Source organism: Besnoitia besnoiti, chromosome X (assembly GCF_002563875.1).
Source record: "Besnoitia besnoiti strain Bb-Ger1 chromosome X, whole genome shotgun sequence".
Lineage (NCBI taxonomy): Eukaryota > Apicomplexa > Conoidasida > Eucoccidiorida > Sarcocystidae > Besnoitia > Besnoitia besnoiti.
In genome coordinates, this window is record NC_042365.1 from 2,079,325 (window position 1) to 2,101,658 (window position 22,334).

Sequence of the window (22,334 nt, forward strand, 5' to 3'; positions counted from 1 at the left end):
CGCCCCTCCTGTTTTTCTTTTATAGCCAGACGAGCAGAAGTCTCGCATTTCTCCAAATATTCAGGGGCGAAGCAACACGCGCTCTGCATGCGCAAGTGCTCATATACATGCATACGTGCATGGATATGAAGATATGCATGTAGACTGAATTAGCGTGCATCTGGAGCTGTCTTTTTGCGGAGACAGGCCCCAGTCAGCGAGAGAAAGGAGATTCGCGGTTCCGACATGAGTATTCGGCCTGAAATCCGGCCTGAGTAGGTGCTGTTACATACGTTATATATATGGTACTTGTAAGTATATATATATGTATATGTGCGTATCTGTCCCTACTGATATATCTACACCTACATTGATATGCAGGAGGCGACTTCTTGGCAGGGGACGCGAGATTTTTTCTTTCGGATTCGGTCGCGATGACGCACCGCCGCCTCGCGGCGGGGAAGCGAATCTCATCCTTGTTTTCTCTTCCTTCTCGAAGCGAATGAGAAACGTCTTTTCACGCATGCGTTTTTCAAAGTGCCGTCTTTCAGCCTACGAAGCGCCGCGGCAGAAAGTCTTTCGTGTGAGGCGCTGCCGGTCTTCGGCGTGGTCGCTGTGGCTGAGGTAAGAGCCGGTTTTTCGCACTCCTGCGACTTGGAAAGCTTTTTGTTTTTGTAGAACGAGTTAGGAAGTCACGCAGAAACGCACGCAGTAGCCCTCGCAGTGTCTCCCCCGCGAAGCGGTGGTTTCGTTCTCGAGACACACCGAAAGCCCATGCATACAGACGCACGGCATTACCTGCCTGTAGAGACGCTGGCAGTGCGATGCCGAGTTCATTAAAAAGAAATCCTGGCGCCACGCAGCTGCACACGCCTCCCGCCGCATGCTTCGTGAGCGTTCGCACTGCGGGAGACATCGAAATTCGCCTCACACTGGACCGGGGGTGGAAAGATCTTTTGCGAGTGGAAAAAAAAAGGCCTAGAGGCCGCCGGCCGATACGAACCTTTTAACAAAGCGCAGCTACAGACGCGTGTGAGACTCACAAATCATAGCGTGTCCACGTCGGGGTCGCAAGCGTCTCGTACTGAGCGTCCTACCGCTGATAGTACGCTAAAAAGTTCAACAGGGCAGCAAGCTCTCGCGCACAGGTCGTCGCTCAGAGCTCGCGCAGAGCCTGTCCGCCTGCATCGCATGCCGAAAAGAATCAAGAGCTATGCGTGGATCAGTATCTTCGAGAAATATTGAGTCTGTTGACATTGGCACCTTGCGGGAGAATCTTTGTTCAGCAGCACTCGCTGTCCTCTGCAAGGGGCGGGCTGCGAGCGGCGCGTGCTCACTGAACCGCTCAAAGGAAAGTCTAAAGTTTGAGGCGCGAGGTGTCTGCCGCTGCGCCGTCTCAGCCCCGAAGAGAGCTCGACGGAGTCTAGCAGTCGCAGCTGGCAGTCTGTCTCGGAGTCGTTTCGTGTCTGGGCGCTGCTCTAGCCACGGATTAGCATCACGGACGGAGCGAGTTCGACAAAAAGAAGCTGCCTAAGCCGCTTTGAGCACAGTAGCCGAAGCAATCCATTTCTGTGCGTGTCTGTGGGCGAGCGATAGTGCGAGGGGCGTGAGGCGCGACTGCTAGCCTGAGGCTCCGAACCTCTCGATTTCGCGAGAGGTCAGCGAAGCGCGCCAGCTGGGCATGCAGAAAAGCAGAGAAACAATCCGGCAAGCAGCAACAGCAGAAAAGTCCCGCAGGGCTCACGGCAGACGGAAAAGAGAGAGAAAAAACAGAAACGATTAGAGGAGAGAGGTGCGCTTGGTTGGAAGGTTGAGAAGCTTCGTTGTACAAGAGAAGACACATGCGATGACTTGCCTCTGTGTAGCCACAGGCATCAGACCACAGCTCAAGTCCTTTAGAAAACGAATCTGTTTTTAAGGCATTTGACAAGATGAAAAAAAGTGAAGCCGCGGCAATGCCGAGAACGTCGGGCCGTTGATTTTCTACGGAAGAAGAAATTTTCTTTCTGAGACTTCCGCTAAGTCCCCACGGCAGAGGGTCTTCCTTGGTGAGCGGCACATCCAGCCGAACTCCTCCACAGTCGAATGAACGCAGTTCGAGATGCTGACCAAACGGGCTGTCTTTGTCTGCATTCCGACTCTTCTCCCCCAGGCGCTCCAGCGCACCCCTTCAGGTCGGCTTGCCGTCGCTTTGAGAAGCGACGCCTCCGCGCAATCTGCTACACAACCCTCGTGCAGAGTCGCCGGCGCTTCCTCGCCTCAGTGTCTGGGCGCCGCGGCCGAGCTGGTCGCGCGGAGCCGGTCGGCGAAGGTGTCTCCCTGCGGCGGCGCGGGCGCGAGCGACCGCGGAGACAGGGTGTCTCCTCGGGCTCCAGGCCCGGAGACGCCGGTCGGGCGCGCGTGCGGCGCGCCCTCCGCGTCGGCCTGCGCGTCCTCGCTGTCTTCGCGTTTCTCCACAGAAGCCAGAAGCGTGCGCGGCGAGGGGGACGGCCTGCTCCAAACCGCGACACAGACACACGATCCTAAAGCTCCCAACGCCAGCGCATGCACAGGCTAATCTACCGCACAAAACTCGGCTCTAAACCCAGTGCCGCAGCTCGTCGAACCCTGGCGCCCGTCCTCTGACCCACATCCGCACGCGAGCCTGGGCACAGAGACAGACGACTTGATCACGACTCCGGCCTCCAGGTTCCAAGCCAACGTGACTGCGGCGATCACGAAACCCAGCACTAGTTCTATTAGCTGTCTAAGGCAGCGGAGTGAGGCGGCGCACGCAGCACGGCTGGCGTCCTGCGAAGCGACCTCGGGTGTCCCGCTCACCATCCGAGGCCGCCGCTCAGGCGCGCGTCTGTCTTTTTTGCAGCATCGAAAGATCCTGTCGCTCCGTCGTCGGCCCGCGAGATCCTCGAGAGCGCCGAGAGCGTGGACTGCGCCGCGACAGAGGTGGGAATCGACGCGAAGACTGCCGCCTCTTCGTGGGACCGCGCCGCCCCGTCTCGCTCGCCCGGAGCGCCGCCCTGACCGAAGCTCCGCGTCGGCGCGGCGGAGAACGAAGAGAAGGCGGAGGCGGCTGCGGAAGGCCCGCGCGCGGAGCTGTAGCGGCTCATGTAGGTCTCCAACTGCCGCGTCGTCAGCTCCTTGTTCAGGCGAAGGTTCACTGCGGAGGCGCCGCACAGGAACACAACGCAGAGAGACAGGTGAGCCGGGAGACCTAGAAGACAGAGCCTGCGGGGCGCGCGACAGAACGCGTGCAGGTCACGAGGCGACAGCAGGCACGCGCCCCTCTCCCGAGGCAGTCGGACAGCCGCTCTTCGTTCAAACGAGGCGACGGAGTTGGTTTCTGCGCGACCCGCGCGCGCGCAGCCTGGTCAGTACAGTTTGAAGGGTGTCTCTCCGCACCTACCGTCCTTCGCCGCAGCAAGCTCCTCCTGAAGTTGGCTAATTTCTTGGCAGAGGTGTTCGCACTGCTGAGCGAGGGCAGCTGCCTGCTCCGCCTTCTGCCGCTCCTCCGCGCGCTGGTGCTCCAACTGCTGCTGCAGCGACGCACTCTTGAGCGTCAAGGCCGCCACGTCCTGAAAAGACGGAGAAAGGCGAAAGACGCGGGAAAATTAAGAAAATCAAGGAGGAGGGAAAGTACCCGTGTGCAGGTCCTGCGGCCGCCGGGAGGAAGCCACGCGCCTGACGTCCAGTTCAGACTCCACCGAGTTGAGAAAAACAGATAAAAGAGGTTGCCGCGAGAGCGTACGGAAAACGCGACGCGCTGCGCCACCCGCTAGCACGGAGAAGCAGGCGACAGAGAACGAACGCCGCCCACACCAGAGAGCGAAACAAGGACAGCGAGGAAGCGCAGTATAGAGTCTACGCGAGTGCCTACCTTCTCCAGAGCCTGGCAGTCCGCGCTTCTCGCCTTCTGCTTCGCCTTGAACGTGCGAATTTGCTGCTGCAGCTTCGCGATGATTTCGTTGCCCTGAAGACGCGTCGAATAAGGAGAGCAAAGCGAGAGCCTTAATAAAAAAGAACGCAAACTCGCAATCGGATGTCACTTTGTGTTCGTGTCGGGCTCCTCTTCCATCCGCGACAGAAAGCAGACCAAGGCGGCAGGCGGGAAGGAAGAGGAGAGGCGCTTCGAGTCTCCGCCTCTTCGCGGCGTCTTTTTCTGCTTACCCGGTGAATTTCTTGAATGGCTGTGTTGAGCTCCTCCTCAAGTTGCCCTTCGCGCTCCTTCTGCTGCTTCAGCCGCTCTTGCAACGCCACCTGAAAAACGCCACACAATTAGACGCAGGAGAACAGGGAGGGGGGGGAAGGGGATAGCCGCAGCGTTTGCGCGACAAGCGAGACACAGCAGGCCAGAGCTCGTGCGTCGACTGCGGATGTTTGACAAAAACGTGTATTCTATGTGCTTCGCCCGATTCGGCTCCGTGTCTTCTTCCGTAAGACCTGGCTTCTCGCTCGCTGTTCAGCGGCATTTCTTTTGTTGTCTCCCCGTATCCCCCCCTCCCGACCTGCGGCTGCTCCTGCCTATCTATCTGTAGCTACCTATCTACGCCTATCTATCAACCGATCTATTTCACTTTCTGTCTCTGGCGTCTCGCTGCATGGTCCGGTCCGCTGCACACCTTTTGTTCCTGCAGTTCGCTGAGCAGCGTTTCCCTCTCCTTGAGGATGGTGGCGCTCGCGGCGTCGCGTTCCTTCAACTTCGTTACTTCTTCCTTCAGCTCGTCAGCCCTCTGCTCGAGGAGGCAGCGCCCTTCGCGCTCCTGTCTCTCACGGCCCTCCACTTCGCCGCAGCGCCAGACCACGCGCCCGACTTGGCTCTTGGCGTCTTCGTACGCCGCCCGCAGCTCCTTCAGCTCCGCCTCCAGCGCCGCGGTGCGACCCGACGCCTGCTCGCAACATGCGCCACACGCGCAGCAGCTCTTTACTCCCTTTTCATTGAACAAGATTCAGCTAAGAATGCTGTTCACCGTCAGATGTGAGCGAAGAAGAAGGAAAAAGAAAAGATATGAAGACCGACCGCTGGGTGCTGTGAACAAAGGCATCAGCGAGTGCGGACCGTGCGGTGGCTGATCTCCCGCTGCTCACGACGGGTCCTCTCACCAGGAGAAGCTCTTGCTCAGATTTCTCCACTTTTTGCTTGATTTCCTCCTTCTCTATCGCGTGTTTTTCTTCCCGCTCGCGCTGCTCCGCCCCGAGCCGCCGCAGAACTTCTTCCGCCTCCGCGCCTTGCGCCGCCAACGCCTTTTTCAGGCTCTCCTCGTGCTTCTCCTTCGTCTCCTCGAAGAGCCGCGCGCTGCGGAGCGACGCAAAGTCGCAACACTCGCCGAAACAGTGGACTCTCACGCCGGCTTAGCCGCACCAGATCGCGGGCACGAGATGGTTTTTTCAACGTGAGCTCGGATGGAGGGACGCAGACGCAGAAACGACGAGAGCTTCATGCGCGCCCAAAGAGAGCGAGAGAGCTGCGGATGGCACACGCAGGTGCTTCCGCACAGACTCGAGACGAGGCTGCGGCCTCACACACACGCCGTGAATTTGAACTCCTAGACGCAAAGGAAGAAGAGAGCTGCATTCTGAAGGACTCTGTGCACCGTTTTTTCACGCTGCACGAGGTTCTCCGCTCGTCCCTCCCGTCGACCGAGTCTTCGAGGGCCGCGCATGCGCGCGTCAAGTGTAGGGCGGGCGCGACATCGTTCAGTAGACGACTCAGTTTGGCGTGGAGGCTAGCGTTGAACTAGACATCCGGCGGTCTGGATTTAGATGCGCAGAGGGGCACCGACCCGCGCAGCTGGCGCATGCGCCACATCTGTAAAGCAATTATTTACTTACGTTTCCGCCTGCGAGGCTTCGAAGAGGTTCGCGAGCCCCGCGAGTTGCTCCTGGAGGTGCGCGCGTTGCTTCTGCAGCAAAGCAACCTCTTCCATCTTCGCTGAACTGAAATCCTGCGAAAAAGAAAGGACGTGGAGAAATGAAATTTGCAAAGTTCCCGCGCCTCTGTATGTATGCCCTCCGTCGCCCTCATACATACATATATGTATATGTATGCATATTAATACGGAGTCGCCGCCAGGTCAGTGTACCCACGCACAGTCCACATACATATACATGTATATATATGTATATATGTGCATACATTTGCATGCAAGAGAGACAGATGGAAGAAAGGATAGGCGTATCGGTGAATGAAGGCGAGGTGTGCGCAGAACAGGTTGCCTGCTTGAGACGAACCTGGAAAGCTGCGAGTTGCTGCGCCAGGTGGAGTTTAAGTGTGTCGTCTGAGCTCTTTCTCAGCCGGAGCGAGAGATGCGTCAGCTCTTTGAACAAGTTTAGCTCCACGAGGCTCAGCCACGCCTCACCGCCCGCCGTCGCGACGGCGCTCATCTTGCCAGGGCTGCAGTTCTCGCCGTTTCGGGGGAAATCAGAAAAGAAAGGCGCCTTGCGGCCGTCGCCTGCGCCTTCCGGCGGGAAGGAGGAGGCCGCTGGGACGCTCGAGCCGCAGAAACCGGGGCACGTGAATATCGCCGCGAGTCTGCGAAGAGACCAGAGAACAAATGCGGAGAAGATGAAGACAGAGAAAGAAGAAAGTGAGGAAAACCGAGCCCGAGGGGAGACACGTGCCGCGTTCAGACGAAGGCCGGACGCAAGAGCGTCGCGCCGCGCCCGCGGGAGCGTTCGCTCCCAAACGGGCGGCGGTGTGCGGGGCTGGGCGGGCGCTCTCCTCTCTCTCTGCAGCCCGCCAGAGGCCGCGCACTGCGTGCCGCCTCGCGGTTTTTCTCTCTCCTCTCGTCTCACGTGTCTCTCCTCCCCCCTTCCTTCTCCTCTCCAGCTTGTGCGCCGCCTCACCTCTGGGCTGAGCCCTCGCTGGCGGGGCAGAAGGCACACTCCTCGAGGAGCTCGACAAACTTGGCGGGAAACGCTTGGAAGTCGATGAGAAGGCGCTGCTCGCTCCGCATGCGCGAAAAATCTGTCTCTCCGACTTCCGCGCTGTAGTGAACGAACAGATTCTGCCGGTCCGTGAGCTCCACGCGAAGCACTTGCTGAACACAATGAGACCAGAAAAAGAAAGCAAGGCATGGGCCTACGCGTGCAGAGGCGCGCAAGCGGGAGAGACGGGGGAACGCTGTGTTTATTTACAGAAACCCAGCCGAATCCAGGTGTCGCGGCGGCTGGCCGCGACACTGCGAGGGCACGGGAAAGAGAGAAAAAGGGAGTGGAGAGGAAGAGAGTCGCAGGAAGGTGAGGAATCCGCCAAAGTCGAACTTCGAGGCAGGTGCTGAGCAGTCGTCGAAACCGGCGAGAGCAGAAATGAAAGAGACACGTCAGAGCCACGAGGCATCCACGAACGAGCGCTTCGGACGAGAAAAGGTGAGCGAGGAAGAAAGCAGGAGGAGAAGATTCGGAGCAGTGGACGAGATGAAGCAGAGAGCGCGAGGCCAACCCTAAAGCCCCCCGCCTCTAGCCAGGGAGGCGCCAGTGACGCGGACACGAGGAGAAATCGCTGAGAAGGGATGCCGAGCGACGGCACAAAAGACGAAGCGCTGCAGCAATCTCTTAGATATTTCTATTTCAGGCCACTAGAGCGGAACGGACCGAAAGAGGACTCGTTCGGCTCTTCACGCGACACTTGCGACACTTTTTTTGTCACCGTCCTCCCCCGCCCCCCCCCCCTTCTCCCTCCCTCCCCGCAGACTCGCACCTGGAAGCCTGTGCCTTGCGAGCCGCCGGAGACGGAGAGCTTCAGCGTGAGCGGGCAGACGAAGCTGTCTCGGTCTGAGCCACTCTTCACCTTCACGGGTAGCTCGCGGAAGAACAGAATCTCCTCCCGGCTGCCTCCCGCTCTGCCGCCGTCCCAGCCCACGAGTCCCGCGGGGCGGGCGTGGAGAGAGAGAGGCGCGAGCGCGTGCGCGGAAGGCAGCGCGGCGTGGAGCCTTTCGGCACTCCCCTGCGGAGGCCACCCCAGCTGAGACGCCCGCGAGCCGGCCGCGAAGAGAGGAAGGAACGGCGACGCAGGGCGCGCAGCGGCGCAGAGCGATGGGAGCAGGTTCTCCTTCGAAGACGGCGAAACCGACTGGTGCACGTCGCCCGCGCCGCGCGGCGCCTTCGCTTCGAGCTTAACGTTTAGGGCGCCGCTCCAGCAGCGCGACGCAGCAGGCGCGGCGGCGGCGGCGCACGACGCACAGGACGAGCAGGAGGCGCTGGGCGGGAGCCCTCCTGCGGCCTGCGGCCAGGAGGAAGAGACCGACGCAGCAGGCCCCCCACAGCCGCTCTGCATGCTGTCTGCCTTTAGGTGCGCGCCGGGGGTCGCGGTCGCCGAGAAGGAAGCCGGATTCCGCAGCGGCGCGCAGGCGCACGGCGCGGGAGCCTCGTCTCTTGCTTGGTCGGGACTCCGCTGGAGCGAGTCGGACGCCTGCGACGGAAGAGACGCGCTCCGGGGGCAACTGCTGTCGTCGACGCCCGGAGTGAGGGCACCTGCGCTCAGCGCGAGGTGGTCGAAGCCGGCAGGCGGTCCGCTGCGGTCTCCGCCAAAATACCCCTTTTTCTTCAGCCGAAAGTAGAGCTCCGTCGCCGGACCGAGAGCCCCGACTCTCTGCTCTTCCTCCTCGCTCCTCTTCTCACTCGCGCCTGCGCAGCTGCCGCGCCGCGCCGCCGCCTCTCCAGCCGCCGGGGGAGCTCCGCGCGCGGCCGGCGCCGCAGCTTCGGCACGCTCCCCTGGACCTGCGCTGAGACTGCGAGTGCGCCAGAGAGAGGCTGCCGACGGCAAAGCGGGGGAGGAAGCAGTCGAGGAGAGCGAGGGCGGCGAAGGCGGAAAAAACGGGGGAGGAAACGCAGAGGCCGGAGAGAGCGCGCCACCCCCTGGAGGCTCTGCCGCAAACGGAGCTGTCGGATAGGGCATGACTTCCTGACGAGAGGAAACCCGCGGAAGGGCCAAGTGGAAGAAACAGGGAGACTGGCGCGGGTTCTCGGATTCAGAGCGTCCCTCTGGCATGAGTTGCAGAAGAACGGCGGAACGGCGCGTCCTGTGTAGGCGGAAGTCGTAGACCGGTTGCTGCAACGCCGAGACAAGAAAAAAGACGCGAGGAGCCGTCACAAACGCGCAGAAGGGGCAATGGCACACGATTTAGAGAACCGGAAACACTTCACGGCTTCTCCCTCTTCCGCACCACCGAGGCGCACTGCGGCTGGGTCCTGCTCTTCACCACTCGCGCAGCCAGGGGGCATTCTCTCGAGCCTCTCAGAGATGCACGCGAGCAGAGAAGCGACCCAGAACATCAGAAATCTACTTGGACGACTGCAGCAGACGCGGGATTCAACGATGTCGCGCAGGGACTTTGAGAGATGGAGAGGCTGCGAGGGCGCCGCTCCTCAGCTCGTGTTTGTGGCGCGCGGAGCAACAGGAAAGGAGCGCGATGACTCCCGTTCCGCCCCCTTCGAAGGAGGGAGCGAAGACTCGGATTTCACAACACGAGAAAGGGGGGTTCGACGCTTGAGCTCGTTGGGGAAAGGAAGAAGGGCTTTTTCTCCGTCTTGCGCCTGTCGCGCATCACGGCTCCGCACACGTGAGGAAGGCGGAACTGGATGACGCCCGCCCCCCTTACGTGAGGACACAGTCACCCGCCGAGGAGGGGGGGTAGATGGAAAGAGGAACCGACAGGCAAAGAAAGGGAAAACAAGGAAATGGAGATATGGAAGAGGCCACGTGCACATCTATCAAGAAAACTGTGGAAAAACGTGCGAAAGGAGCAACGCTGCAGCGTGGCAGAGAAAGGCAGGCACGCAGGAAACGAGAGGGGGGTCCCTGGAGGGCGAATCTCGTGCAACGTTTATGTTCGAATACCGGTTTCGTCTGCGGCGTTTTTCTCGAAATTTCTCCTCCATTTCACACCCCGCTCTTTCTACGGCACTTCCCAGGCTGAGTCCCAACTCTAGAAAAATCAGGGCGGCGTTGCCAGCGCAAGACTTGCCACAGCACACCAGAAAAAAAGACAGAGGAGGAGGAGCATCCACTACCGCCCCCGTCCTCCCGCGTGTCACGCGCCCGCTTTGCCCACGGCGGTTTCTGCCCTGGGTGTTGGTTGCCAACATTGGACTGACAGAACTACCAAAGACTCAGTGCCTGAGCGGACGGCACCGTCCGTTTCCTGCGGAAGTTCTTCCATCCGGGCGAAGACAAACCCTTTTGCCGCGCAGCCACGCAAGTCGAGGTCGCCGACTTCTCACGGCTGCCTCTGACTGGCGATTTCCGTAGTCACATCTCGATTGCAATTCTCCAGTCGCGGAACTGCCGCAGAGAGTTTAGCTTGCCAATCAGGTGTATGTACAGAAGCGTTGCCGCGATATCTTACATCAGCCGCAGTTGGAGTTTCGAGTTCGGTGGTGCGGGAACCGGCCCAGAAGGGCGTCCTCTGACTGCCTCAGGGCGACCGTCACGCTGCACCGCCGCTCGGAACAGGACCGAAATGCGAGTAGAAGGGAGAGATGCTTGACAGAATACGGTTTGCCGAGAGGGTAAGTGTGGTGTTAGACTGCAGCTCGCGGCACTTGGGCGCGACTTCGATGCGCGACTGGGCGGCGGCGATGACGTGGCGGGCCTTCCGCGTCCGAGGGGCCTGCCGAGCAATCATCAATGTGCATCCTTCCAACAGCGTATCACAGGCGAGCTGTTTCTTTAGTTAGCCTAACGGAGGATCCAGCTTCCGTCGGCTCGTGCGTTTAGCCGAGGCACGAAGAGACGCCGGTGTGATGTTTTCTCCACCGCCAAACAGTCAAGAGCCGCTTTAGCAGGTCGTCGATCTAAGCTGATGGTAGTGTTGCGTCGTCGGGGCGCCTGAGGTAGTGCCAGCCTTTGGCAGTCACAAAGAAGACTAGCATACTACCCTGAAGGACCTGGGTATATAACGCGGCCTTTGACTGAGTCCACAGTGTCCCTAAAGCCGCTGTGGCATGCCGTTCGCATCGTTCCTGAAGGACACCATTTCCGGCTACAAAATCAGGGAAATATTGGTAAGGTAGTAGTGTGAATGTCTCGCACCTCTTCAGCCTCGCTTTGGACGCAGCGCACTGATGTGGCAAAACCGGGGCGGAAACGTAGCAAAACTGCGCGTGTGACCCTGTCCACTATTCGAGAGACACTCCACGGTCCAGAGAGAAAGAAGTCGCGCGTCGTCCCAATCCGATACAAATCTCCATTTGCTACCCGAGTTTTTGCGCACATGAGCAATGCTCGTGGAAGGAGCGACTGCGGACTCTTTTGATCGAGATTGTATTCGTTTTCCATTCCGGGACAGGAAGCTCCTCGAAGCCTCGGTAGCTTCTTACAGGCGGACGCTAGTCATGCAGAAAGTTTTCTTTTCCACGGGCAGCGCACTGCGAGGGCACTCCCGTTAAAGTCGTCTTGCGTGGCTGCTTTGCTGTATGTCATCCGAAGGATCCTGACCAGGCAGTGGACTTAAGCAGGGGAACTACGGAATACACACAAATTAGCAAAGGTTCCTGGGGCCGGTCAGCCATCAAATGCTTCAGAGTCGTGACTGGGCCATCTCCCGTCCACAGACTATAGGGTTTACGGTTTTATATAACAGGTGTACAGCTTCTAAATTTCAGCACTGTTGCCGCCTACAGATTTATTGAACATCAGCCGCTTCGTGCCATGGGGGCGCTGCACGTCAATTAGGAGTTGACGAGCTGGAGACCCTTTGATCAATTGGAGAACCCGCTTCTTTTCCGATTAATCCCAGGAGACCGGCGTTCAGTGACGTGCTCACATCGGATGTTTACGGTCCATCCACAGTCGCTTCAAGAAACGAAGGCCTATGCGCTCTCGAACCCTCAAAGGACATGGCGAACTCCAGGCGGAAATTCCTTTCTTATCCTCTTCGCGTCACTCAAAAACAGCCCACGCACGAGCTAAACAGCACTCTACGCATCAGAAAGTGCAGGGCGCCGCACCACAGTGGCAAGTGCCCGCGGAGACAGCGTACTTCGCGGCACTCTCAGCAGCTTCGCAGATTAAGATGGTAAAGCGCTCGCGTTCCAGTAAACCTATGGGCGCACGAGGCTCAATCGTATGTACGCTAATTCTTCCAGGAGAGAAAGGAAACGGTAGAGGTCCGCAATGCTCCGGTTTCGCTACTCCTGTATCCTGGCGGGCTGTCAGCCGGCATTCGCCGGCACATTCTCGAGTGACTCCGACATGCGGTCTCATTTGGCTACACCCCTATTTGTCAAGCTCTGTATCCCGTTATGTAACAACGCTACTTCTGCACATGCAGCTGACCTGGAAATCTGGCCGCTAAACGGCTCCGCCGTAAACATTTTCGTGTCTCGAGTGCTGGGCATCGCGCATGCAGCGCGCAGCGCTTCGCGGAGCATTCTCTCCCAAAAATGTGCCACAGCATGCAGAGGCATCACTTCGACATGAGACGTATTCTCTCTTTTGAACACTTCTCTTATGAAAAACGCATTTCGCGGCACAAAGACTGAAGGACGAGCTCCTTCAACCTGGCAGGTTGCATGCTACGGTGCATGCGGTTGCGGCAACGAGAGATGTGCATCGAGGAAGTTTGAGGCCACAAGGCATGCCACCGTAAAGCAATCTCTTCCCCTTTTTAATGCCTGTCACTGGGAGGTTCTTCCAATTGCTTCATCACTTCCATTCCGCTCACTCTCTGCGTGTACCTGCGATCTGTTGGACGCTCCGTCTTTGCTCGCTGGGATCCGCTCTGGGGTGATGTCCTCGAAGAATCCGCAGCTCCGGACTCGAGCGTTTATAGTCTCGTTGGCCTGCTTTCGTCGCTGTCAACCTTTTTTGTGGTCTCTGGCAGTCGTTTGCTTCTGCAGGCCGCAAAAGATTTCCTGCCTTGCCCCCGAACCGGGGCTCTATTCCACGCCCTCGCCGTCGGTGCTGCCTATCAGTTTTTCCGAATGGAGTCTCGGGTGTGTTTCGTCCCAGGTTTTCGTCTGTGGCAGATCGCGTTCCTTAACGCGGTCACAGACTGCGTCTGTCCCCAGCTCAGCGACGGGGACCATCGCTGAGGCCGCATCCTCTCCTTTTCTCTCTCTCGCGGCTTGTCTCGAGGCGCTCTTTCCTTCGAAAACAGTTTTCGTCTGCTGTTCTGCGTTACGCGGTGCGCGACTCTCTGGCGCGCTTACTCGCGCCGCGACCTTCGAAAAATGGAGGCGGGAAGCCCGACGCGTCCCTCCGACTCGAGGGGCTGCTTCGGTTTCGCGCAAGATGCCTCTTTTCGCTCCGCGTCCGACCTGCTCCCTGCGGCGTCTCTGCCGCGTCTGCCGCTCGCCGATTTCCTCCCAGGCGACGAGCAGGTCTCCTGGCGCGCGGTCTCTGCGTGCGCGCAGGAAGACTTCCAACCCGAGGAAGAAAGGAGACGCCAAAAGAACGCCCTCCTCGGTGAGTGGGGGGGTCTGTAGCGAGGACCGTGCGAAGGGCGAGATGGAGGTGCCTCGCGGCAGGACGCATCTCCCCTTTTTTTGCACGCGCGGCTCTGTCTCTCCTGCGTTATGGGGTGTCTCTGCAGACGCGTCGATCGCCTCGATGAGCGCTCTGCTGCAGTTCCGGTTTCGCGTCTTTTGGAGTTTCCTCTGCCACTCGGCGTCGCTCCGCAGCTCCCTTCTCTCTTTTCTCGCCCACGCCGCGAGGCCTCAGGACTTCCCTGCGGAGTTCTGCGACGCCTTGGTTTGCCCGTCTCGCGCCGCCGACTGCGCCGGCGAAGGAGGCCCGCGCTCGCAGGCGGAGACGGAAGAGGAGGACGCGGCCGCTGTCGCCGAAGAGGACAGGAAACTCCGCGTGCTGCGACGGTGAGTGAGAAGGCAAGCAGGCTTTCGCAACGCAGTTGTCGCAGTCTTGTGCACCGCGTAGACCCCATCGCGCTCCTAAACGCGGGAACACGTCGGCGGGGCTCGAAGCGCGACTCGTCCCAAATGCGCGCCGTCGACAAAAACGCCGTGTCGCGCGCAGCCCTTGAGGCTCCGGCGGCTAACCGACACCCGCGAAGCGGAAGAGGCTGCGGACGCGGAGCGAGCGGCCCTTTTTTTGCCTCGGTTTTAGCGGCCCAACGCTCACGCCGGCTCACGGGTTCGTCTTACACGTCGCCGGCTCCGTGGAAGTCGAGTATGCGCTGGCGGCGGACGCCGCTTCATTCCGGCGAGACGCTGTGTGCGTCCCGCGCCTTGGCTGTCTGTTTTGCAGGCTGACACTTCTGGTGTGGCATCGGGCCTCGCGGCGTCAGTGCCCGCGCTCGGGCGCCTCGCTCTCGCCTTCTCTCTTTTCAGAGATTCTTCTGCGGCCTGCTTCGCCGCAGCCTGAGGAGCCGGTCGCGTGCCGGCGGCGGAGCGGCCTGCAGGACGACGAGGGACGCGCGCCGCTTGTCTCCGTGGAGGGTTTGATGGCGTTCGCGGTGGCTTTCGAGCGCACAGACGCGGCCCTGACGGCAGAGACAGTTCGCGGCTTTTGGAGCGAGTGCGGCGAGCAATGGGGGCACGGAGGCGAAGTCGCGCGGCTGAGAGCCGCGGCGATGCATGCGCTCGCGAAGACCCGCGAGGCGCTCGCGGCCTGCGCGGCCTCTGAGGACGCGCCTGTGATGATCATCTCGGCAGAGGACGCGGCGGCGGGCGCCTGCTCCTCGCCTGCGGTGCTGCGCGCCTGGACGGCGCAGGCCGTCGGCGCGCTGTGGAGGCTCGTGGACGCGCTGGCGACGCTGCGGGCTTTCTCGCGCTTTTTCCCAGACGCCGCCGTCGCGGCTGTCTGGAAAGCGAACCCTTCTGTGAGCTCCTCTAGCGCCGCCGCGGAAGTGCCTACCTCAAACACCAGGTGCCTCGCTTCCGCGGAGGTATCTGTGCGCATCCACGTTGCGCTTGTCTTCTGGGTCGCAAACGCGGCTTCTGGCAACGACGGGTTCGCGTGTTGCTTAGTCTAGCGTGGGGAGTCTCTTTTCTCACTGGCAGGCGGCTCTGTAGACGCAGGTCTGCCTCGGAAATCTGCTCAGGTCTCCCGCCTGTGAGGGGCTCTCAAGCTGAAGAGCTGTTTTCACGCGTGCAGATAGCTCAAGCTTGCGCGCAAACAGACTGACCCATGTACTTGCATGCATACATATAGGTTCATTTTTCATGCATACGTACGTATATATGCATGAATACATACATACATACTTGTTTCTGCGCGTAGGTTGCAGCACGCGTGTCCGCGGGTGGCGATCGGTGGCAGGTTGTCTCGAGCGGCTGCTGTGCAGGGAGCTGTCGAGAGGAAGCCCGTTTTCGCGAGCTGGCCTTTGCGCGGTCTTGTTTTTTCAGGACTTCCGGGCCCAGGTGGGCGGAAGGCGCGAGACAGGCGGCGGCAACGCAGTTTTGAGGGCGATGCGGTGCGAGGACGAGCCGGACTCGAGTGCCCTCCTGAACGAGTTGGAGTCTCTTTACAGGGTGCTGGTAGGAAGCGGCAGGCAGCTTCGAGCGGGGGCGAAAATGGGCGGCCAGAATGGGCGGCCGGCTGCGAGCTAGATGTCGCGTTTTTATTTTGTTTTTGTATTTTCGCCCACATGCTCCTTCTTGGAGCAGGAGGCCTCTTTCCCTGGTGCTCTGTGCTTTTCTCTGTTTCTGTGCGGGCGGCGGAGGGAAACGTGCCCGCGTCGCGCGTCGAAAGGGTTTCGCAGCGCGTTCCTCTCGCGTTCACGCTTTCGAATTTTCGTTCAGATGCTCCCTCCGTGGCTTCCTCTCTGGGAGGCGCCGTGGTCGCCGCCAGCGCTTCGCCTCGCGCTTGGGCGCGCACGGTCGCTGCTTTGCGCGTGTCTGCTCGGTGGGGTGGCGGCGCTGAACGGATTTTCGCACCTCCTCGCGGCGCGGCGCGGGCGAGACGCGCGCGCCCGCGTAGACACTCGAGGAGGCGACCGGCGCGCCGGAAGGCGCGGGCGCGGCAGCAGTGCGACGGAGGAAGGTGAAAAAGAAGGAGGAGGAGAATGGTGGTGTTCGGGCCGCGACCGAGCGCGCGGCCGTCCGCGCGCACCCGCTGGAGCCAGCCGCACGCCTGCGGAGGTGGACTGGCTCCCTGAGGCGTTTGAGGGCTTCACTCACTGGGCGCTCGCGTTCCACGAGGTAGGTCAAGAAACTCTTCAGCTCGCGCCCCGGGGTCCCGGGTGTCGCTGCTGTCGAAAAGTGGAGCGCTGTCAAGCTCCCTCGTCGGGCTCTCAGACCCTGAAGCGACCTGCCGCAGTGTAACTCCGCAGCGCTCTGGCGCGCGACTCGCACGCGCTCTCTTTGGAGCCTGTCTCGAAACCTTGGTGTGTTGCTGTTCGGTGACTCGGCGCTTCAGCTGTGCGACTCGGGCAGCCCCTTCTGGGCGGCACGCGACATGCGACGCGCGGGCTTGCTGCGCCTACTCGCTGCGTGGCGCGAGGCCGCTCCTCACCTGTAAGTAAAGCCCCCTCCGCAGCGGGGGCAGCGTCTCTCGCGGGCGGCGAGCGCCGGCAGACGCTGTACGCAGAGGCCTGGCAGCGAGGTGTCGCTCTCGCGCTTCGGCTAACTGACTGGTGCTGTTGCGCAGCGCGTGCGTCCTCCGCGAGGTTGCGCGGCGAGTGAGTTGTCTGCGCGGCTCTCTGTGCGCGTGTTTGCCAGCGATGAGGAACGCATTCGGCACATTGAAGAGGCGCTTTGTCCGCGCAGCGAAAGACACAAAGAGGTCAGCTACAACATATATATACATACATATACATCTTTTGCGGCATGCACACGTGCAGTTCGCGAGGTCGAGAAATAAATGCGTCGTTTCGAGGTCCTGAGGGAGCAGCCCGGGCGGGCGACAAGCTATGTGTTTGCAGAAGGGAGCTCTGCTGTGCTCCCTTCTGCAAACCCCCTGATAGCGTTGTTTTGTGGCCTGCTGGAGCGTGGCAGAAATGGCGGCTGCAGCGTTGTCTGGGCATTTGAATGGATTCGCATCCGACGTCGTCCTCTCGCCGTTCATGTGTTGCGCGCCTCGCAGCCTCCGCGCATCTTCTCGTCTCTGCGGTCTTTCCTGCGGCGCGAGGCTTGGGGCGACGCTCTCCAGCGAGAGGCGACTCGAGAAACGGAGTGACCAGCGCGGCTTTCGAGATGCCCTTGTCTCTCGCTCTTTTTCGCTATCTCTCTCGTGTGTGCGCGTCTGCCTCTCCTGTTCTGTCTCGCGGCTGCAGCCTCAGCCGTCGGTCGCCGGCGCGTCCGCGCACTCTGCCGCGCGCGAGAGCGAAGAGAGGCGCGACTCAGAAGCCGGTGTCCGCGGCGAGAAGGCCGTGGAGAGGCAATTGTGTCCGGAGGACGCAGAGAAAGTCGAGTGAGCGAGCCGATGCACGTCCCGGTTCCTGCGCACGAGAGGCATCCCAGGAGGAGGGTCCAGGCACCTCTGTAGATCCCGAGGAGCGCGAGTGTGTGCGAGCCTGATGCATCCAGCGCGAGGCGCGCTCTCGCTCGTGTGGCCTTCGACGGGTTGGGCGGCTTTGCGGCCTCACTTTTTTTTCAGCTTGATCCGCGGCGTCCTCTCCGAGGAAGGGCTGGGCGCGGGGTTCGTGTATCTCGCGCTGCTCTACTGCCGCGGCGACGCCGAGCAAACTCTGAATCTGCTCGTCGACGGCAGCGCGCCGCCGCTGCTGCAGCACGTGGACCGCGCGCTCAGCCTCCGCAAGGGTAGGTCGAGCCGGCGAGGCGTCTAAAAATGCTGCTTCGACTGCATCTCTGCACACGTCGTAGTGTAGGCACTCTTGCCTTCGCATGCGGGCGGCTCTGCCTTGACCTGCGTCGCCTCCTGGGGAGCCCGCGCCTCGGGACTTGCTAAAGCGGAAAACCTAGGTTTACATACACGACCTTTTTCTGGTAAGTGTGCACTACGCGGTGGACGGATGGCTGGAATCGTGAAGGCCTTTGTTTGCCGGATCCAAGTGCTCTTGTGCCTCTCGTGGTCTCTTTCGTGTCAAGTACGCCAAGTACTGTGGCGGTCAACAGGAGCAGACGCGCCGCACGTGGCCAGTGGAGGAGTGCTGCGAACGCGAACGCATGCGGCGAGGATGCGTCGCCGCAGCCTCCGGGTCCTGCAGCGAGGTTCTTCCTTTCTTTGCCTTGCTCCAGCCTCCCGGCGCTGCGGAAGGCCGGGAGGCCGCGCACCGTGCCACGCACCGCGTGCCGCGCCCTGCGTTTTCTGCAGACACTCGCGTCCTGGACGTCTCCCTTCTGTTTCACGCTTTCTGTGCCCCTCGCTGCAGCTGCCGCCTTCCTCGCCGAGAGGGAGGCGAAGAGGAGCCAGGGCGCGGCGGCGCGCGCGGAGTCTCTCGAGAGAGACGTCCAGCTGAACGCGCAGATTCTCTCCATCGTGTGAGGAGGCGCGGAGGAACTCTGCGAGGGCGCTGCGAGAGCCGCGTGGAAACTTCCGCAAGGTTATCAAAGGCGGCCAGGGCGCGTACGCGTCGCCGAGCAGCACAGGGACGGAGGTTCGCCCACCCCTTTTGCTTTGTTGCAGCGTATCTCGTGGCGTTTCATCCCTTCCACTGCAGTCTCTGTTTCGCGTTCGTTTTTGTCGTGGGACTCGGCTGCGTTTCTTTCGTCTCTGCACGCGGCGTCGCTGGCTCGCCGCCAGGGAGAGAGGGAAGGAGGCGGTGCAAGTCTGTTTTCAGAACTGGATGGCGTTGAAGACGGGTAGTGCACGCATCGGGGGCACTTCACCCCTGTCTGGGTCGCCAGTCTTGGTCTTCTCTGCGGTGCTTTGCCTGGCGCGTCGTGCAGAGACGCCCGCGCGCGGGAGAAGGAGGCGCATGCGCGGGCCGCGCTGATGCATAGACAGCTGCAGGCGGAGGAGGGTGTGGAAATCGCGACCCTCGACAGCGACGAAGACCTGGGCAGCGAGCTCTCCGCCGCCAGCTTCCTCTCCTTCTCGCGGAACCGGTCGCTGGGTAGGCGGAGGCTCTTTGACCACTGCATCCACGCTCTCTTTTGCGTTTCTTGAGCATTGTGCTGAGTGCAGCCGCGTCATCCATCTTAGGTCCATCGACAGGGTGCAGTCGTTGGGCGCGCGAGACAAGGACGCGCATGCACGAGCACGCGGACGAGAGAGCGAAGCGAGAAAGCGCAGCACGCCAAAAAAGGCGGACGCCGGCGGGGGGAGGAGGAGGGGAAAGGGGACGGGAGGGAAGCGGGTCGCTGCCTAGGGTTTAGGGTTTGTGTGTCGCGTCTCGCAGCGAGTCGTGCGCGAGGGGACTGAAGGCACCGTGCTGCTGAGCACGGGCGGGGTACAGAACCAGGGGTAGTATCTACTACGTGCGTCATCATTGTGCATCTTTATTGTTGCACTGCGTTCTCAGCAGCTGACTCAGGAGAAGACGAGAGCGACGAGGAGGAGCCGGACGCTGCGGACGCGCCGGGCGTGGCCTCGCGCGAGGCACATTCCAAGCCGCGGCCTGAGGGCAAAGCTGCCGAAGGAAACAGAGGTCAGCTTACGCGCACGCGGCTGGCGCGAAGCCTAGGCCTCTCTGCCGGCTTCCTTCCACGAAGAGTGTCTCTCGCTGTCGCGTCTGGCTGGCCTCAGTCTCCAGCCCGCGGGCGCGCAGCCTTCTCCGTTCATGCCTGCGGCTCGTGCTGAAGCGAGCGTGGGGGTCATCTCGTGAGCGCTTGTACACGCATCAAGTGAGCCCGTGTGGCGGCGCAACACCACATATGTCCTTCTCTCCGCATGCGAGGCGGCGGGGGGGGGGGGGGGGGGGGAGAGCGGCGCGGGGAAGGCACGGGGAGCGCCCCCCCCGAGGACTCAGATCTTGAATCGTCGCGCGCCCGCGACGATTCAAGATATCTTCCTCGCTCCCGGCAAGCGATTAGCTGCTCCACGGAAGCGCAGGCGTCTTCTCTCTGGCTCTCCTCGGGGTTTTTGTCTGTGCGTTCCCTGTTGTTGTCGCATTTTCTGTTTCTTCGCCGCGCTGCGGCGAAGGCGGCTCCCACCCCAGGCGGGTGTGAGGCGTCAGCGTTGCGTTGCAGCCGCCCACGGCCTCTTGCGGGGCGTCTCAGCGTCCTTTTTTTCTCGGGGTGCTGCTGTGCATCAGACTGCCTCCGCGTGACGTTCTCTGCGCGGGGCCGTGTGCGCTTCAGGTCGACCGTCGCGCAGAGGAGGCTTCGGCCGCGGGGGCCCGGTGAAGGGTCAGACGCTCCAGGCGCGAAGAAAGGAGGAGAACAAGGCGCGACACGGCAACCACTCGCGAAAGAGCGGGTAAGTTTTCAAAGAGGCCGCGAGAGAGACAGCTCCTGCGCGTCGGCGCCCGGCTCTTCTTGACCGGCCTTCTACGCGAATCCATGTGGAACATACATATATGTATATGGAAACCCTAAACCCTATATATATACTCTGTATCTATAAACATATATGTATGGATATATCTGTATTCATATAAATGCGCAAGGGTCGCTCGCGCACACTTCGCAGAGCCGACCAGCAGATCGAGCGAATGCTAGCCACGGGGGCTTCCTAGGGCGAGGAGGGGGGGGGGGGGGAGGGAGAGGAGGGGCGATGGGCGGCACGACGAAGAAGCGCCCTCTCAGGGCACAAGGCTTCTGGCTCCACGGTTCGGGCACGTACGCGTTGGCATCTCTCTCTGTGTTTTTCGTGGTGGTGGCACCGTACAGGCATCTTGCAAAAATGAGGCGAGGCATGATATTTTGAGCGCGCGGCTGGAGCTCCGAGGTGCGAAGCGGTCCCTGGGGCGTTGGGCCTCATCGCTGCCTGAAATTGTAGCTGCCGGCTCTGGTAGTGGAGCAGCACAGACTTGACTTCAGGATCCCTTTTGTTCGGGATTGAGGGCTACGGGGTTGCGCAAGTGTTCCTTTGTGCCTGGCGTCGTTGCTAAGGATGCGTCTGGGCGGCAGGGGTCACCGCACCCAAATGTGCGCACGCGCCTCGGGGTCGCCGGCATACGTCAACTTGGTTATCCGCCTGGAAGCGGAGTGTTTAACAAGTTCGTCAAAAGTATTTCAGCATTTCACTAGCGCAACTCTCAAGGCACTTGTGTGCGTACCACCAGCTGATCTACAGAGAGATGAAAGTGCTAGAAATGCACAAGAGGCTTTAGAAGAGTATCAGAACAATGAAGAGATTCTGTGATCAGTCGGAGGACACAGGTACTTGCACCAAAGTAGCCAAAGCTATACGATGAATGCTACTTACGTCAACAGCTGGCCTACAAAGATCCAGAGTCCTGTAGATCTATAGGTTTAACGCATCGATAATCATGGTGGCATCCAAGCTCATGCATTCAGTATCCAGGAGTATCTGGCGTTTCATATCGACTCTAGCGGCTACCTTTCGCAAACACGATTGCCATCGCATTAAAAGCTAACACTTTTAGTTGTCCAAAGCAGCCCGCTGGGGCATTTGTATCGCGGCCAGCGGCGTTTCTATACTAGTTTACATGCGCCCATTTTGGTATGTAGTTATTAAACGCAAGTGGGAGCTAACATGGTTTTGAGGACTTACAAAATATCCTCGACCCATTTCGGACGTACCTTATGTTTTATCGGCGTGCTCTAGATCTAGGTTCAGTTCATCTTATAACCTGGATACCTAGTTGCAGTTACTTTTGTACACCAACTAATGACAGATTACTGTAGCGTTCCGATATATACCTGAAGCATCCTGTACACTGGAGACCGTTAAGACATGTAGCTAGCAGAATGACAATTCAGGATGTTGCATGCGGCAATTGTGTCTTTCGCCGTCTTGTGTATCTTCGTTCCCATGTCTCAAGCTTGTACATATGCAGCTTCGCGATAGAACAGTAACATAGTGATGTTTACACAGCTCTGCCTGTTTTCTGAATTCCATCTGACGCCGTTCGAGACACTCGAAAGGGCTTTCATTGACTGTATTTATGAGAGGCGATTTGCTCGCCTGGCCAACACGATCCGGTTGCTTGGAAATGATACGTGCTGTAACAGCGCAGTCGGTACGAAGTCAAAGAAGGTGGCAACTGCAATTTTGATACAGGGTTGAATTGTGTAAATGTCAGTCTGTAGTAATTCTCTCGCAGATCATCAAGCTTGCGAGTTTGTGCCTTGGGGCCCACTGGGACGGAGGCGTACTGCATTCATGGTGAACTTCGTTGTCTGTATTTTAGCCGGAGTCGCCTTCTCTCTCCTAGGAGCTACGATGTCTGTGTTTACGTGACCTTCACCTAAATTGTTCTTGGTCGCGGATCATTGGTACAGAGATTGTAGCTGCGTCTAGTGTAATAACAACGATGCACAGGCTAGCTGGTTTAAGAAGTCAAGGTTCAGTCGGGAAGCTAGCGGTTAACTGTGTAACAGACAGTGTCACCTCAGATGCAACGATAGGCGTTTAACGTTATGCGGCAAAC

At 59.9% G+C, this 22,334-nt stretch overlaps 2 protein-coding genes across 2 annotated transcripts; one reads left to right on the plus strand and one right to left on the minus strand.

Annotated features, from left to right (window-relative positions):
* Positions 1–2,238: 2,238 nt before the first annotated feature.
* BESB_018380 (uncharacterized protein) lies at positions 2,239–8,869 on the minus strand (the record flags this gene model as incomplete). The annotated part of the gene is made up of 11 exons (XM_029360553.1): positions 2,239–2,470; positions 2,800–3,136; positions 3,383–3,551; positions 3,854–3,946; positions 4,144–4,233; positions 4,596–4,862; positions 5,077–5,269; positions 5,806–5,918; positions 6,205–6,505; positions 6,820–7,013; positions 7,673–8,869. 11 exons carry the CDS (start codon positions 8,867–8,869, stop codon positions 2,239–2,241), a joined length of 3,186 nt encoding a protein of 1,061 aa, XP_029216529.1.
* Positions 8,870–13,146: 4,277 nt separating this feature from the next.
* On the plus strand, positions 13,147–20,644 carry BESB_018390 (uncharacterized protein; the record flags this gene model as incomplete). Its single annotated transcript, XM_029360554.1, has 14 exons — positions 13,147–13,381; positions 13,509–13,788; positions 14,180–14,753; positions 15,280–15,411; positions 15,676–16,074; positions 16,292–16,389; positions 16,594–16,657; positions 17,148–17,284; positions 17,471–17,634; positions 18,207–18,315; positions 18,724–18,890; positions 19,302–19,424; positions 20,077–20,194; positions 20,608–20,644. The coding sequence occupies 14 exons, from the start codon at positions 13,147–13,149 to the stop codon at positions 20,642–20,644; spliced, it is 2,637 nt and encodes an 878-aa protein (XP_029216530.1).
* Positions 20,645–22,334: the final 1,690 nt, after the last annotated feature.